The sequence below is a fragment of the Rhodnius prolixus genome, unplaced genomic scaffold (genome assembly GCF_049639745.1).
Source record: "Rhodnius prolixus isolate KJV_2025 unplaced genomic scaffold, Rpr scaffold_10, whole genome shotgun sequence".
Taxonomy (NCBI): domain Eukaryota; kingdom Metazoa; phylum Arthropoda; class Insecta; order Hemiptera; family Reduviidae; genus Rhodnius; species Rhodnius prolixus.
In genome coordinates, this window is record NW_027411615.1 from 13,025,351 (window position 1) to 13,043,474 (window position 18,124).

Below are 18,124 nucleotides of genomic sequence, written 5' to 3' on the forward strand. Positions count from 1 at the left end.
CACAGATATATAAATGTAGAAGATATAAAGGGTTGAATATTTTTTGGGTCATGAAATTCTATAAAATTACGGCCGTTCTATAACTCCCACTGTGAACCACGTATTGGTATGGAATTTTGTTCTCTTGTACACTTTGTTTTTCTCAATTATAAACCATAGTTATTTTGTGCACAGATATATAAATGTAGAAGATATAAAGGGTTGAATATTTTTTGGGTCATGAAATTCTATAAAATTATGGCCGTTCTATAACTCCCACTGTGAACCACGTATTGGTATGGAATTTTGTTCGCTTGTACACTTTGTTTTTCTAAATTATAAACCATAGTTATTTTGTGCACAGATATATAAATGTAGAAGATATAAAGGGTTGAATATTTTTTGGGTCATGAAATTCTGTAAAATTATGGCCGTTCTATATCTCCCACTGTAAACCACATATTGTTATGGAATTTTGTTCGCTTGTACACTTTGTTTTTCTCAATTATAAACCATAGTTATTTTGTGCACAGATATATAAATGTAGAAGATATAAAGGGTTGAATATTTTTTGGGTCATGAAATTCTGTAAAATTATGGCCGTTCTATATCTCCCACTGTAAACCACGTATTGTTATGGAATTTTGTTCGCTTGTACACTTTGTTTTTCTCAATTATAAACCATAGTTATTTTGTGCACAGATATATAAATGTAGAAGATATAAAGGGTTGAATATTTTTTGGGTCATGAAATTCTGTAAAATTGTGGCCGTTCTATATCTCCCACTGTAAACCACGTATTGTTATGGAATTTTGTTCGCTTGTACACTTTGTTTTTCTCAATTATAAACCATAGTTATTTTGTGCACAGATATATAAATGTAGAAGATATAAAGGGTTGAATATTTTTTGGGTCATGAAATTCTGTAAAATTATGGCCGTTCTATATCTCCCACTGTAAACCACGTATTGTTATGGAATTTTGTTCGCTTGTACACTTTGTTTTTCTCAATTATAAACCATAGTTATTTTGTGCACAGATATATAATTATAGAAGATATAAAGGTTTGAATATTTTTTGGGTCATGAAATTCTGTAAAATTGTGGCCGTTCTACATCTCTCACTGTGAACCACGTATTGATATGGAATTTTGTTCACTTATACACTTTGTTTTTCTCAATTATAAACCATAGTTATTTTGTGCACAGATATATAAATGTAGAAGATATAAAGGGTTGAATATTTTTTGGGTCATGAAATTCTATAAAATTATGGCCGTTCTATAACTCCCACTGTAAACTACGTATTGGTATGGAATTTTGTTCGCTTGTACACTTTGTTTTTCTAAATTATAAACCATAGTTATTTTGTGCACAGATATATAAATGTAGAAGATATAAAGGGTTGAATATTTTTTGGGTCATGAAATTCTGTAAAATTATGGCCGTTCTATATCTCCCACTGTAAACCACGTATTGTTATGGAATTTTGTTCTCTTGTACACTTTGTTTTTCTCAATTATAAACCATAGTTATTTTGTGCACAGATATATAAATGTAGAAGATATAAAGGGTTGAATATTTTTTGGGTCATGAAATTCTGTAAAATTATGGCCGTTCTATATCTCCCACTGTAAACCACGTATTGTTATGGAATTTTGTTCGCTTGTACACTTTGTTTTTCTCAATTATAAACCATAGTTATTTTGTGCACAGATATATAAATGTAGAAGATATAAAGGGTTGAATATTTTTTGGGTCATGAAATTCTGTAAAATTATGGCCGTTCTATATCTCCCACTGTAAACCACGTATTGTTATGGAATTTTGTTCGCTTGTACACTTTGTTTTTCTCAATTATAAACCATAGTTATTTTGTGCACAGATATATAATTATAGAAGATATAAAGGGTTGAATATTTTTTGGGGCATGAAATTCTGTAAAATTGTGGCCGTTCTACATCTCTCACTGTGAACCACGTATTGATATGGAATTTTGTTCACTTATACACTTTGTTTTTCTCAATTATAAACCATAGTTATTTTGTGCACAGATATATAAATGTAGAAGATATAAAGGGTTGAATATTTTTTGGGTCATGAAATTCTATAAAATTATGGCCGTTCTATAACTCCCACTGTAAACTACGTATTGGTATGGAATTTTGTTCGCTTGTACACTTTGTTTTTCTAAATTATAAACCATAGTTATTTTGTGCACAGATATATAAATGTAGAAGATATAAAGGGTTGAATATTTTTTGGGTCATGAAATTCTGTAAAATTATGGCCGTTCTATATCTCCCACTGTAAACCACGTATTGTTATGGAATTTTGTTCTCTTGTACACTTTGTTTTTCTCAATTATAAACCATAGTTATTTTGTGCACAGATATATAAATGTAGAAGATATAAAGGGTTGAATATTTTTTGGGTCATGAAATTCTGTAAAATTATGGCCGTTCTATATCTCCCACTGTAAACCACGTATTGTTATGGAATTTTGTTCGCTTGTACACTTTGTTTTTCTCAATTATAAACCATAGTTATTTTGTGCACAGATATATAAATGTAGAAGATATAAAGGGTTGAATATTTTTTGGGTCATGAAATTCTGTAAAATTATGGCCGTTCTATATCTCCCACTGTAAACCACGTATTGTTATGGAATTTTGTTCGCTTGTACACTTTGTTTTTCTCAATTATAAACCATAGTTATTTTGTGCACAGATATATAATTATAGAAGATATAAAGGGTTGAATATTTTTTGGGGCATGAAATTCTGTAAAATTGTGGCCGTTCTACATCTCTCACTGTGAACCACGTATTGATATGGAATTTTGTTCACTTATACACTTTGTTTTTCTCAATTATAAACCATAGTTATTTTGTGCACAGATATATAAATGTAGAAGATATAAAGGGTTGAATATTTTTTGGGTCATGAAATTCTGTAAAATTGTGGCCGTTCTATACTCTCACTGTGAACCACGTATTGATATGGAATTTTGTTCACTTATACACTTTGTTTTTCTCAATTATAAACCATAGTTATTTTGTGCACAGATATATAAATGTAGAAGATATAAAGGGTTGAATATTATTTGGGTCATGAAATTCTGTAAAATTATGGCCGTTCTATATCTCCCACTGTAAACCACGTATTGTTATGGAATTTTGTTCTCTTGTACACTTTGTTTTTCTCAATTATAAACCATAGTTATTTTGTGCACAGATATATAAATGTAGAAGATATAAAGGGTTGAAAATTTTTTGGGTCATGAAATTCTATAAAATTGTGGCCATTCTATATCTCTCACTGTGAACCACGTATTGATATGGAATTTTGTTCTATTGTACACTTTGTTTTTCTCAATTATAAACCATAGTTATTTTGTGCACAGATCTATAAATGTAGAAGATATAAAAGGTTGAAAATTTTTTGGGTCATGAAATTCTGTAAAATTATGGCCGTTCTATATCTCCCACTGTGAACCACGTATTGGTATGGAATTTTATTCTCTTGTACACTTTGTTTTTCTCAATTATAAACTATAGTTATTTTGTGCACAGATCTAAAAAGGTAGAAGATATAAAAGGGTTGAAAATTTTTTGGGTCATGAAATTCTGTAAAATTATGGCCGTTCTATATCTCCCACTGTGAACCACGTATTGGTATGGAATTTTGTTCTCTTATACACATTGTGTTTCTCAATTATAAACTATAGTTATTTTGTGCACAGATCTAAAAAGGTAAAAGATATAAAGGGTTGAAAATTTTTTGGGTCATGAAATTCTGTAAAATTGTGGCCGTTCTATATATCTCACTGTGAACCACGTATTCATATGGAATTTTGTTCTCTTATACACTTTGTTTTTCTCAATTATAAACTATAGTTATTTTGTGCACAGATCTATAAATGTAGAAGATATAAAGGGTACAAAATTTTTTGGGTCATGAAATTCTGTAAAATTGTAACGGTTCTATATCTCTCACTGTGAACCACGTATTGATATGGAATTTTGTTCACTTATACACTTTGTTTTTCTCAATTATAAACTATAGTTATTTTGTGCACAGATCTAAAACGGTAGAAGATATAAAGGGTTGAACATTTTTTGGGTCATGAAATTCTGTAAAATTGTGGCCGTTTTATATCTCCTACTGTGAACCACGTATTGATATGGAATTTTGTTCTCTTATACACTTTGTTTTTCTCAATTATAAACTATAGTTATTTTGTGCACAGATCTAAAACGGTAGAAGATATAAAGGGTTGAAAATTTTTTGGGTCATGAAATTCTGTAAAATTGTGGCCGTTCTATATCTCTCACTGTGAACCACGTATTGATATGGAATTTTGTTCACTTATACACTTTGTTTTTCTCAATTATAAACTATAGTTATTTTGTGCACAGATCTAAAACGGTAGAAGATATAAAGGGTTGAAAATTTTTTGGGTCATGAAATTCTGTAAAATTGTGGCCGTTCTATATCTCCTACTGTGAACCACGTATTGATATGGAATTTTGTTCTCTTATACACTTTGTTTTTCTCAATTATAAACTATAGTTATTTTGTGCACAGATCTATAAATGTAGAAGATATAAAGGGTACAAAATTTTTTGGGTCATGAAATTCTGTAAAATTGTGGCGGTTCTATATCTCTCACTGTGAACCACGTATTGATATGGAATTTTGTTCACTTATACACTTTGTTTTTCTCAATTATAAACTATAGTTATTTTGTGCACAGATCTAAAACGGTAGAAGATATAAAGGGTTGAAAATTTTTTGGGTCATGAAATTCTGTAAAATTGTGGCCGTTCTATATCTCCCACTGAGAACCACGTATTCATATGGAATTTTGTTCTCTTATACACTTTGTTTTTCTCAATTATAAATTATAGTTATTTTGTGCACAGATCTATAATTTTAGATGATATAATGCAGTGGTTCTTAACCGGTGTTCCGCGAAATTTCAATTTTAAATGTATTGAAATTTAGAATCTTAGGAAAGATACGAAAACAAAAAATATCAAACAAGTACTGGTTCAATTTCTCGCATCAAAAAATAATACATTTTTCAAAAATGAAATACATAAGTTGCGCTCACGCTGGCGAGATATCATTATTAATAATGACAATTATATTATTTAATAAAGTTTATTGGTAAGAAAAATTTTGTTTTATTCCAAAAACGGACAGAACTTTCTGGTAGACCGTATATAAGTCTAGTGAGTGGTAAACATGGTTAAATGTGCTTATAAGGTAGCCCTATATAAGTCTAGTGAGTCGCCACCATGGTTAAATGTTAGTGCAAGGTTGTCCTATCAAAATCTAGTGAGTGGTAAACATGATTAAATGTGAGTGTAAGGTGGTCCTATATACGTCTAGAGCAGTGGTTCTTAACCGGTGTTCCGCGAATATGGTCCAAGTGTTCCGCGAAATTTCAATTTTAAATGTATGGAAATTTATAAACTTAGGAAAGATACGAAAACAAAAAATTGTTCCTTTTTTTTTTTTAATTTGAATTTAATTTTAAGTTCTTGCTAAATACCGAATTTCAAATTATTTAATGTTAGTGTTCCGCGAGAAAAATATATACATAAAATTGTATTCTGCGTCTATGAAAAGGTTACGAACCACTGGTCTAGAGACTCGTGAAGTAGTCCAAGTCTACAAAAATTAACCGAAAATTATTTATTAAAGACGCTTAGAAAAAGGGCCTCGCCAAAACAAGGTTCGAACCATTGGTTGAAATGCCATAAAAGTGGATGAATAAATTAGTTTGATTAACGATTGAAATTGGAACTAATTCAGTGATTAAAATTAAAGTTCAATTTAATTCTCAGATTTAATCATAATTTTTTTAGTTTGATTAACGATTAAATCTGAAATTTAATTGATTAAATAATTGTCATATGATTAAATTTACGATTAAATTCTGATTAAAATTAAAAATAAATTTAATCAATTAAATTTAGAATTTAATTTTTTTTTTAATCAGTGCCTAACTCTGGTAGCAACTCACCATAACCTGAGTTTAAGGTAGTAATTGAATTAGAAAAGTTAATGTGGTTACATAAAAGTAAGCGATAATTCATATCATTACTTTTAGCTTTATTGCTTAATGGAGGAGTAGCATATGAGAATGAGAAATATCAAATAAATAGATAAGAGAAAAACCCTACTTACTAACTCTTAGCATTGTGATCCTTGTAATCCTTCTAAAAATATTTCGTTTATCTAATAGGGTTTCAGAATTTAAAAAAAAAATTCGCGGGAAGAACAAAGTTCATTTGTAATCTTCAATTCGGGAGTAAAAGCTTAATTACTCTGGAAGACAATAAGTCCAAATGGACAATATTGTGGAGAAATTTTGTTATGAAATCTAAAGGATAACCGCAGACCTAATTTGCTCATTCATTCTCCCATTACTGTCAATCGGAAGAAAGAATGTGAGTAAATAGGGAAATAAACCATTTATTTATACATAACTAGCAGTTAATTGTGTCCTACTTTCAAAGAGTATTATGAAGAAAGAACTACGACTATAAACAATTATATTTACAATACTTTTACGAGTATTGCAGAAATTAAAGCAATGAAATAGTTTTATTAATAAATAGTAATATCTGATGGATATTATCAAATTAATAAACCTTTTAGAGTTTGCAAAAAAAAGCTCTTTTTATTTAAATATTTCTGGCTACGGTTTAAAAGCAATTTCAACTAGGAAAGATGTTCGACAGAGGCGTTATTCACAAATTCCTTTTCTTTTTTCTAAATCTATAATTACGAATGTAACAGTTTGCACTTATGTTAAAACTATCCTTTTTTTTAAAAAAAAAATCGTGTAATGTTGGATTTAAAACAAAATTTTACTGAAAGAATGATCAACATATGATCGAAACATCATTTTAAAATAACATCAAACATCATGAAAGATAGTACCGCTTTGGAGAAACCAAGAGAACAGTAAATAAGTAACAGTAACAATAACAAATTTGTTAAGCATAAAAACTACTTAAAGTGTGAAAGATTGCTAAGGAAATAAATAAAGGTGTTGTCAAAAAATTTTGTTTAAAAAAATCTATTCTAAGTGAAGAAATAAAAAAAAATGAAAATAATAATAAAAATGAAATAAAAGTTTGTATAAAAATATTCAAATCGAAATCACCCTTTTTTTTTTTTATTGCATGCAGTATAGCGTACATGCAACTTACATTTAATTTCCTTCGATCTCCTCCTAGGGGATGAATTTTTATCTCTGAAAACATTGAACGAATGATATATATGGCCAGTTGGTTTAAAGAAAATATAAAAAAAAAACAAAGAACGTAAAAAAGAAGAAGAATAAAAATACAAATAAAGCAATTCTGGTAGTAAAAAGAATGAAAGGCGTAACAAAATAGCAAATGCGAGTATGTTGATAATACTAGGTGAACCAACGGGGTTTACAAGACATTCTCACGGTTTTGTCATTTTAACAGGTTATACTATAACATAGACTCGAGTACAATGGTCTATAAAGAATTCTTTTCAAGAAGATGAAGGTCATATAAAAAGTGCATAATTAAAAAAGAAACAACTTTTTATATAATAGAATAGAACTAAAAGGGTGAGTCCGAATCGCTATTTTTTTTTGTTTTTTTTTTTCAAAAAATTATGTTTCACTGCATAAATGGCAAAGGGCTTCTTTGTTAGCGTAAACAGTGATAGAGAACTGATGGTTAGTAAATATGAGAAAATATACTCCCTTCAATTAGTAAATTTAATAGACAGACATAAATTGAGCCGTTCACTGTGCAAATCAATTAACACCACTTCTTGAAATATCTTAAATTTAATTGTCAAAGCACTTGGATCAATCATAGCTTTTTATATTTATAATAAATTTCCCAAATAATAAAGATTAACACCATTAATCGATACAATTTTGGCCATTAAATAATAAATATTTTATTTCAGAAGCCATTTTGATTAATTCCGTCCTCTAATGTAAATCTTTGCAATAATTCAACTCAAATTCAGTAGCAGACGCTGAATGATAACGGCAAATTTGGATTTTACATTATAAACGGAGTTTTAAAAAAAAATACTCTACATTATTTCATCGCATTTCTTCATTACTGATTTATGGAGTTAATCGAGTTGTGCTGTGAACGGCTCAATAGTTTTAGGGATTTATAGGTTACGGATTCGTACGATGAAAACTGTTTAAACTTTCAACAGTATTTATTCGGAAAATCCGTAGAAAAGACTGTTAAGAAAGAAGGTGATTATCATAAGCAATCTTAAAGTTAACTATTTATTCAATACAAAACTTACTTAATAACTTCAAAGTTTTTGACTTAAATAAAAATATTATATCACATTATTCTTAGAGCTCTAATTGGCTATTTTTCTAAAGTTCGAAATCTTATTGCTTTCTATTATTTCTATTAAGAGCATTGTTTTAATGACTGTTTTGAAACTGAGATCCGTCGAAAGTACTAAGTAATTGTAACATGAGCGAAACAAAGATTACAAAACTTAGCGTTTTTGTTCGCGACTAGACGTTTATTTTATATGTAGTCATAATTTTCGGCAGGAATTTGTGCCAGCTGAGAAAAAAAAGCTCATATTACCAACCGCACAATAAAATCTCGAAAGCAATTGGAAATGTGATTAGATACTTATACTTAGTGCTTTATCAATTTAGGCATAATTACGACTAATTAAACTATTACAGTTCTGCCACACTGTACCGATCTGAGTTGCCTGCCTTAAACCTAACTTTCCTCAAAATTAGAAATTATAATAACAATTAAGTAGTGCAATAAAATTTGTTATAAAAGCCCTACACTAATAAATAATATTTGTTAATATTAAAAAAGAATTTACTAATACTTTTGATATACAGGACTAATAATAATAATAATAATTTATACTTACTCATTTAATCCCAGCCGTAAATTTTCTTTAACTGTTCTTAACAAAGCGTGTGACTCTGAATTTGTCAGGCATTTTGTTGATTGTCCATTTATGGATGTTATCAGATCACCTTCTCTAACTCCTTTTGATTCTGCTTTACTACTAGGATTGACCTGTAAATTACAGAAAAATAATTAAAATAATTTATAATAATTAAAAAAAAAAACTTATGTAGTATAAAAGAATGCCAAAATGCAAGTATAACTTGAATAATATTTCACCATATAAGTTTTCCTGCATGTAATGTTTGCATTTGTACGAAATTTTAACATTTTTTTTAAAGATTAATATCTGTTATTGCGGTTTCTTTTTAATAATAATAACAATACTCCAAACTTAAAGGATGTACACAGTATACTGAATTGAATTTTTTATATGAAAAGAATCAACTTTGTAACTAACTACTCATTATCATTCAACAGACATGTGCTTATAAAAATACGCCCCCTTTTTTTTTACAATGTATCCCAGGAGAATATGATATCATAAACACAGATCAATTCTAAAAAAATAATCAATTAGTATACTTTTAAATAATAACTTTAGTTAAATGGTAACATAATGTAAAAAAATTATTTTTTCTAAATAATTAATACATTTATCAACTAACGAAGGTAAACCAAAATCTGAATTAATACTTTTAAAGATTCACGCACATTTGAATCCCCACAATTATTAACAAATCCGTAGAGCTATGTAAACTAGAATTATTCTTATATCAAAATTAGGTCATTATCTGAAAGAGACATTTTTTCGGAAGCCATCTTTTCACTTCTGATGCAACTTCAAAAAGTAAACTCTGAACGTCATTTTAAATATATTTATATTAAAATATATCAATTTCTGAAAGGAGTACCAGATTAATAGTTTTAAAATAACGGTCACATTCTAAAACTTGAAGTATAATGAAGATATAGGCAACCTAGGTAAATAAAACTCTAGCAATAACGAAATGCTTCTAAATAAATGGATATAAATAATGCATATAAAGAATTCCCGAGAAAGATGTATGTACTCTCAAGTAATCATTTAAATGCATGACAAGTCCTCAGGGAAGAAAAACATGAATAATGGGGGTAACGATGAAAAAGGAAACGATGAAGGTAAAAGCAGAGTTTTAGTGATATTTCAAACTCTTTGAAGCTACCATATCTTTTGGATGTTCTTATAATAGGAAGTGAATATCAGAATGCTTTTATCGTCTGTGTTTAATTTGATAATTATTATTAAATAAATGAGCAATAAAATTAACGAAAATTAATCTTTAAAAACATCTAATTACGAAAATTTATAAAAGCTATTTTATTAAGCAATAATAACTTTTTTTTATAAGTACAATGTACGCAAATAAAATAGAACCTTGTGATATTGCAGTGTGTAGTGTGATCTAAAAAAGAAATATGAATTTCAGTCATTGACCACAAAATCTCCTTTTAAATAACCACAAAACATAACCTGGTCAGGATACTGGTCTAAGTACTAAGTGTACAAAAATATATACATATAACGTAAGAAACTTTAATTACTTAAAAATTCATAAAATAAAAGCAAACTGATGGAATGGTTTATTTAAATAATAGATTTACTTTAAAAAAAAAGAAAAAAAAAAAAGGATTATCTGCTGCAGGAATGAAACTAGTAGTGCACTCTATTGCTAAAAGTAGTTAGCTTGCCTACTTTAATAAGGAAGGCGAAAATTATTCTGATAAAACTGAATAACCAACAATTTAAATTACTTTACAACTTTAAAATAAGAACGAATTAAGAAAAAGTAAATGCTGGACATTTTTCAGAAAACAAAAAAGTGTTAGACAAACTAACATTAATTATTTGTTTGCCAATTTATTAATCAAAATATACCTAAATAATTTATCAAACTGTGAAAAACTCGGATACGTTTACCTTTGCTACAATCTTTAGATTATCTTCGAATACTGAGAAATGAACTAATACGAGCTCATAAGATTTTTTATGTTATTGAATATTTAAGGAATGCTTTAAAATTACAAAATTTCGCTTCCAATTACTTAAAGAAAACCACAAATCCATTTCGACAGCGAACGCTGCGTATGCTTTCCTTAACACTTGGATTTTTCTGTTTATTCCAATAATTTAGCATTAAAAATAATACTACATAGTAGAAAAATAGAAATTAAATAAATAAATATACTTAAAAAGAGCTACAATATTTCAAACTAATGTTTATTCTTGGGAAGTTCATTTAAGAGAGTTTTTGGAGGAACTATGGTAACTCCATTACAGATTTACTAGACATTTATTTCAATCAAAATCTGTCCGATAATGGTGGGGCTTGTGAGGTGATTAAGAAATAGAAATTTGGAAAATTATAAAAAGAAATCATTGAAAATGTCAAAGAAAAGAAAAATTGACCCAGCAAAATGGCAGGCGATTCCATTAAGCTTTTATTAATTAAAATCTTATTTAGGCATCCATTGGTAGCGTCTAGACGAAATTTTGATTTATACTGATCACACGAAGACATTCACACAAACACACACAGCCATTTCCAAAAAAAAAAGCAGTATTTCTCAGGGAACCTTTAAAATGAGTCAGTCCTAGGAAAACTAAACATTGAAAAAACTGCATTGTTTCCTCTTGCGTGAGTTAAAACTTAGTAAAATTTTTTTATAGCAATTTATGTAAATGTAAGACCTGCCGTTCTCACAGTATATATTAGATTTAAATAAAATACTACCGGGGTTTAAGAAGATAACAGTTAAAGTCAGTAAAATGGAAACAAAACAAAACTTGAAACTCCAGCCCTACAGTTATCAAACTCTCATAATTAGTTCGGGGAGAGTAATTCTGACGGGCGATAATACGCTCAAGAATTAGCAACGAATAACAACAGAACATCCTGTAATATTTTTATGCACGAAACTACAGCTAAAGTTGTCCTCATAGGCAATTTAAATATATCAAAAAAAGTCACAGGTCATCAAATGCTTTTTAAAAAATAAAAACAAACATTTTCAAGATTGTCATATTTTCTCATAACCAAAAAAATAAAATATTAATATAAGATATGAATAGATGTCAGAAGATCAGAAGAAGCAGAAATAATTTTTTATAATCAAATATATATAATATATTAAAACATACCAAAACTAATTTATTCGATTCCTTTTCTATATGCTTCACTAAATGATCTCTGAATCTCCTTACAGAATAATGTAAATGTACATGTGCTTCAGATATATTTACAACACGAACCATTTTTATTAATTTATCTTAAAACAAAAATAATCAAATTTTTCTAATTTTGTTCTTGCCTAAAATAAATTAAATTTAAAAACAAAAAAAAATTGTTAATGATTGTATCGTTTTAACACTTATTCATGTTTAAAAAAATAAATAAAAGAGAAGGTTAAAAAAAAAAAATCTAATTTAAAGGACAATGAATTTAACGAAACAAATAAACAAATAACATTTGTTTGAAATAAACTCGGATGTACTACAGAAGAATAATAACATTAATTTTCAAAATAAAAATAAAAAAATTAGATGTTAACAAGTTGAAGTATGAGACTGTACTATTTGATATCAAGAGTGTGACAGGTTTACTAAAGAGTAACTGCGGCAGCATGCCTGCATTCCTTCTTGTACACTCAGGACAATAGCATACAGGTGTGAACCGTCACGACAAGAAGATACTTTGTCTAACTAAATCAATCAAAAATATCTTTAGTACTTTTTTTTTATTAATGATTCTTTTGGAATAAATTTTCTATTTAAACTTTAATTAGAAGAAATTTAGCACAATTGTAATATTGTGTGGATGTTCACACCAAACTATTATTTAAGAATATTACAGTTGTTGTACAAAATTTTTGGTTAAAATTTTATGCTTTCTAGTATGTTCAATTCCTAATTATAACCACGAAAGCATTAGTTTGAACCACACTTTACGCAACTTTTGTACAATTAACAAATTATTCTTAATTATAACCACGAAAGCATTGGTTTGAACCACACTTTACGCAACTTTTGTACAATTAACAAATTATTCCTAATTATAACCACGAAAGCATTAGTTTGAACCACACTTTACACAACTTTTGTACAATTAACAAATTATTCTTAATTATAACCACGAAAGCATTGGTTTGAACCACACTTTACGCAACTTTGGTACAATTAACAAATTATTCCTAATTATAACCACGAAAGCAACTCTCAAGATTTAACCACTCTTTACGCAACATATTATTTACAATTAACAAATTTAAAAAAAAATTACTAAAAATAGAAGTAATATACAAATAATTTTATAAGATATTTTCTTTCATTGATTTTTAGTTACCGATTCTAAAGATATAAAGTTTATTTTAGTAGGCAGCTAGGAATCAGCTTTTTTAAATAAGTAAATAACTGTTGTTTTTTTTTTTTTTAGTTTACAAGCATCACTATTTCCGGGGAGTTTTGTGGCGAAATAAGAAAAGAAATGTGGTTTCCTTGATTTTATTTGATTCTAGATTCAATCTATTTTAAAAGATTTATGCGTATACTTATTTCATTTCCAAGGTTTGGGAAAATTACAAATTGAAAAACAATATTTTTTTGTTAACTATTATTCTGGAATCTTTATTTTCATGGGTCAGTCCCTAGAAAATGAGTCACATTATTGACTTCGAATGGAGACAAGTTATTAATGGAAATTCCTGGACTGGATTTTTTAGTTTCGACTGGAGTATGTTTTTCTTTAGGGTAGCTATAATTAGTTCGTCTTAGGGAAGCGTACGCCCTAGTCCTTTCCCACAGATAAAGGAAAATAACTGTTATTACATGATGAGGCAATTTAGAAGTCAGTTAAAAATGGTAGTCCCCTTAGAGATTATATAAATTCCAAAATTCCCGAGTACAAACATTGTAATTGTTTATACCTTATGTTGCACTTATTACACTTGTTTTCTCTAAACCACATCTGAACTGGGGGCTCTGAAGATGAAAATAAATATTTCCAAAGGATTGACAAGAACTTTCTAGATTATACTTATAATCTACACTAATAATGAATAATAATATACAATAATAGCAACAGCGAGGGAAGGGATTGGCTGAGTGGTTAACGAATACTGGATTCCAACGCCGAGATAATGCAATCCATTTGCTGGCCCTTAGATTATTCTCTTCCTACGGGCTTCTTACAGCTCACTGACCGGTACTGGACATTGTAACAAGAGAATACTGTCCGGAGACTGGCATTGCATCGAAAAAATAAAGCACCGGGCGCCAATACCTCAGATTTTAAAAGTCACAAACAAAGTTAAGTATATATTTCGCTTTTAGACATTAAACAAAAAAAAAAAATTTTTTTCAGGGCCTCATTATCAAGATGCAAAATAATAAAAGGAAGTAATTGAGACATTACTATTAAATATAATTATTAATCCGATTCACCCGCATTTAGAATATGTCTCAGCCAAAGTGGCTTTTGATGATGTAAAAAAAGGACCTGCCAAACAAATGCGGGCCAACAATGAATAATGACCTCCAATCATTCCTAGTGATGTTCACCCTAGCGGACCAAACAACATTTTACACGCTTTATTCGATACGTTATTTCAAACCAGTTTTCTAAAAAGGCAATAATGTGTCCAACTACAGCTACATTTCTGTCAATATTAGAATTAATGCTGGATATTAAAATAATTTAAAACATTTCATTGCATGAAAAAAAAAAATCATAAAGACGCACTTATGAATAAAAAGTTCGATAAAAGTCTCCGAAAAAAAAATAAATAAATAAATAACACAAGCAAATGCTAGTAATACCTATTAATTTAACACGAGCTTTACGTCTAAGTACCAAATGTGAACGAAGACGACTAGCAATATATTTGACTAATTTCTCAAACCATTAAATAAAATCCAAGGCCCAGACAAGGAATCGAAACCAGTACCACAATACATCCTTAGCTTTATTGGCAGACACTTGTGTTGGAAAATAGGCACTATACTACAGACTTAAAATTATTAAAAAAAAACAAAAACAGAACTAATTAACAGATAAATAATATTGTTTAAATAACAGACTCCCAAATGGTGCAAGTCCAAAACAATTGGGCAAATTGTTTCTTCTAATTAATATTGAAAAAGATAATTCGAGATTACTGTTAGATTTAGAGAGAAAAATCTAGACAAGCGTTTCTCAACCGTCGACTCGCGAAGACGTCAAAAGAATAAAAAGAATCTTGTTACTTTGAGGCTACAAAATGTAAGCAAAGAGGAAATTGCTTAATTCAAATAAATTAGTTTGATAAGATAGAATATAATCTTCCACTAACATCACAATGAAATTATTTATTAGAATTATAAAATAATACAAAAATATTTCATCCTACAATTTTTTATTTTAAATTAGCGCACAGTAATTAAGATTCTGAAACTCAGTACTGTTGATTAGGATTTTTACGTATCTTCTCAACGAATAAAAAAAAAATTAGGTATTTCAATTAATAGGAAGGAATAGTAGTGCACTTAAAATGTATTAAAAATTGAAAGGGTGCGCTCAATTAAAATTGAAACGGTACAAATTTAAAAGAATTCAATAGAAACTATAAAAATATTCCAAGATTGCTTTTTAATTTGTGAAAACGAAAGTACAAATTATTATTTATTTCAGTACAGAAAAAGAAATAATAACAAATTTTCATTTTTTCAAGATATTAATGTACTAGAAAATAAGAATAGGGTCATGGTTTTTCTATAAATACAAAGCTGGTCCTGAACGCAGTTCTGTTTTCATAAAAATTATTTTTTGGCTTATAATAAATTCGAAGAAAAAAAAAAAAATAAATAACTTCTCTAACGAGTGGAAGTGTATAAACAAGAACATTCTTTGTAACATTTAATTAATCACAATCCCTCATCAAAAACATTTTTACTTAACAAAGTGAGTCTTTCTGTCTATTAAACTGACCTCAGTATGATGTTCAAGTGAGTATAATTATTTTTCAACTAATTCGTGAAGTAATTTCTCATAGTGACAAAATTACCTTCATTTATAATTCTGTTTAACAAAATTAATTGTGTGGGTTACTTTATAACAATTTCATATTTTAAATTTAATTTAAAAAGAAAAACAAAATGCAAAAAGGGGAGAACAAAATGGAGGGAAGGGGAAGTTTTTAAATACTAAATTGCATGTTTCCTTAAAAATTCGAATGTTTATGTTTCTTCAACAAGCGTACTTACTATATTGTATTTTTATAATTTTACTGTATTTTTGATATAAGCATGACGTCTCAGCTTTCAGAACATTCCGAATGAATATGAACACCAAGTAAATTTCAAAATATCATTAATTTGGTAGTCATTGATTAAAATATAAACTCGTTTCATTAATAGTAAAGAGTTTCTTTTTTTAGTTTTTTTCTATTTTTAGAATATCATGTATGTTAATGACCTATCGACTCTCTTAAGGGCCATTTCTAGGAGATGTAAGTTATGCTTATACATCTTATATTCTGCTATTATACACAGTAATAAATTATGGTATTTTCACAATGGTTTTTTATTTTTAATGATTTAAGGCGCGTCATCATCTGAGGTTATTGGCGCCCGGAGCTTTTTTCAGTGCACTACCGGCCTCCGGACAGTGTTCTTTCAGCACACACTGTCCATCGCCAGATAATGTGATGTAAGAAGCTCCTAGGAAGAGAAAATCTTAAGGCCAACAGCTGGATTCGAACCTAGGATCTCCGCGTGGGAATCCAATACGCTAACTGCATAGTTCTAATCCCTTCCCTCCCTTGCATAGGGGCATGTGGAACTTATTTATCACTAGAGAAGCATCAACATCTGAGGTCAACCTGTACCAGCCTCCGACAATGTCCTCAAGCCAAAGTCAACACATTTATCTTAGGTAAGGGAGCTGTTAAAGCTCCTAGAAACATAAAAACTGAAGGTAGCCATCTGGACTCAAAACTGGGCTTCTATGTAGTATGAGCACCAAACACTTAAAAACTCTCTTCCCTCAGATGGTTCTGTTATTAGGGCTGTCGCTATATTAAAAGATCTATTAGTATAATTCATGATTTCCAGGGTCTTTGCTTCCACCGAAATTGTATTATTGATCATAACACAAGATAGAAAAACCCGATACAGAAAAATAAATCATATTCTTCTGTTATTTTATTAACTAATAATTATTCCCTATATTTTTCCATATTTCATACAAGAATAACAACTGTAAAATTACTAAATATTACTGGTATGAAATAAAATTTTATGCATAAGATTAAATGCAATATAAATCATGAGAAACGATGTAACCTCGGTGATAACCCGTAATTATACTGGAAGCAATAAACTATTAAATTTAAGGAGAAAACTGTTTTCACAACATATCATCTTATCAACATATCCATCTTTAAAAATAATAAAATGAAGTAAAAAATATCTCATGCATTTCTTAACTAAAAGCGATCTGAAATGTTATAAAATTATTTGTTTCATAGGTATAAAGTACAAACCAAAAGTATCTTGAGTTTCTATTTTTATAATTAAGTGGAGCTGATGACTCATATTATCAACAAGGAAATTAAATAAAGAAAAAAAAACTATATAGTTTTTTTACATAATAGTTTTTTTACATACACACATACGAGTACAATTATAAAAGAGAATCCCATTTGGTACCCATTTTATATCCAAGAATAATACCCATTTTGAGCTATGAAGAGGGCATCCCGTCAGATGTTTTATTAAATTAAAAATTATTGTAATTAAATAATGTCATGAATTAATTTATATGTATAATTTGTAGGTGTACATACCCTAGATATTCGGAGTGGGTGACCAGAGTCTGCTCCCCCATTCATTCTGAAGCCCCATGGTGGAGAACCTTCTAAATTAACTTCTCTCGTTGACATTATCAGGTACTTTAGTTATTTTTTTTTTTCGATAAACTAAATAGAAAATCTTATATCAGTCATACAGTTTCTAATGTGTAGTTGATCATTATTGGTAACTCGTTCGTTCGATGCTGAAAAAGAAAAAAAAGTATACATAATATTAGATTCAACAAGTAGGTGCAAGAATATAAGTTAAGACAATTTTTAAAACAGTACATTATCTGCCATAAATAATTCTAAAAATAAATATTACCGAGTAAAAACAAAAATAGATGCATTTACTTT

At 28.8% G+C, this 18,124-nt stretch overlaps 1 protein-coding gene and 1 long non-coding RNA gene across 7 annotated transcripts in view; one reads left to right on the forward strand and one right to left on the reverse strand.

Annotated features, from left to right (window-relative positions):
• The window catches only part of LOC141456878 (uncharacterized), an 85,962-nt gene that overhangs the window by 59,869 nt on the left and 7,969 nt on the right, over window positions 1-18,124 (reverse strand). For 4 of the 6 annotated variants that reach the window (XM_074133223.1, XM_074133225.1, XM_074133227.1 and 1 more), the window contains exons 2-4: window positions 17,762-17,970; window positions 8,922-9,073; window positions 7,211-7,254 (exon numbers count right to left, since the gene is read on the reverse strand). In XM_074133223.1, coding sequence (XP_073989324.1) covers window positions 7,211-7,254; window positions 8,922-9,073; window positions 17,762-17,857 — 292 coding nt within the window. In that variant the 5' untranslated portion in view covers window positions 17,858-17,970. Of the gene's footprint in view, window positions 1-7,210; window positions 7,255-8,921; window positions 9,074-9,181; window positions 9,313-17,761; window positions 17,971-18,124 lie in introns of those variants that run through there. The other 2 variants (XM_074133226.1, XM_074133230.1) reach the window with 2 other exon arrangements.
• LOC141456888 (uncharacterized) lies at window positions 15,883-16,937 on the forward strand. Its single transcript, XR_012460099.1, has 3 exons — window positions 15,883-15,920; window positions 16,369-16,423; window positions 16,517-16,937. It is a non-coding gene; the product is annotated as an uncharacterized lncRNA (long non-coding RNA).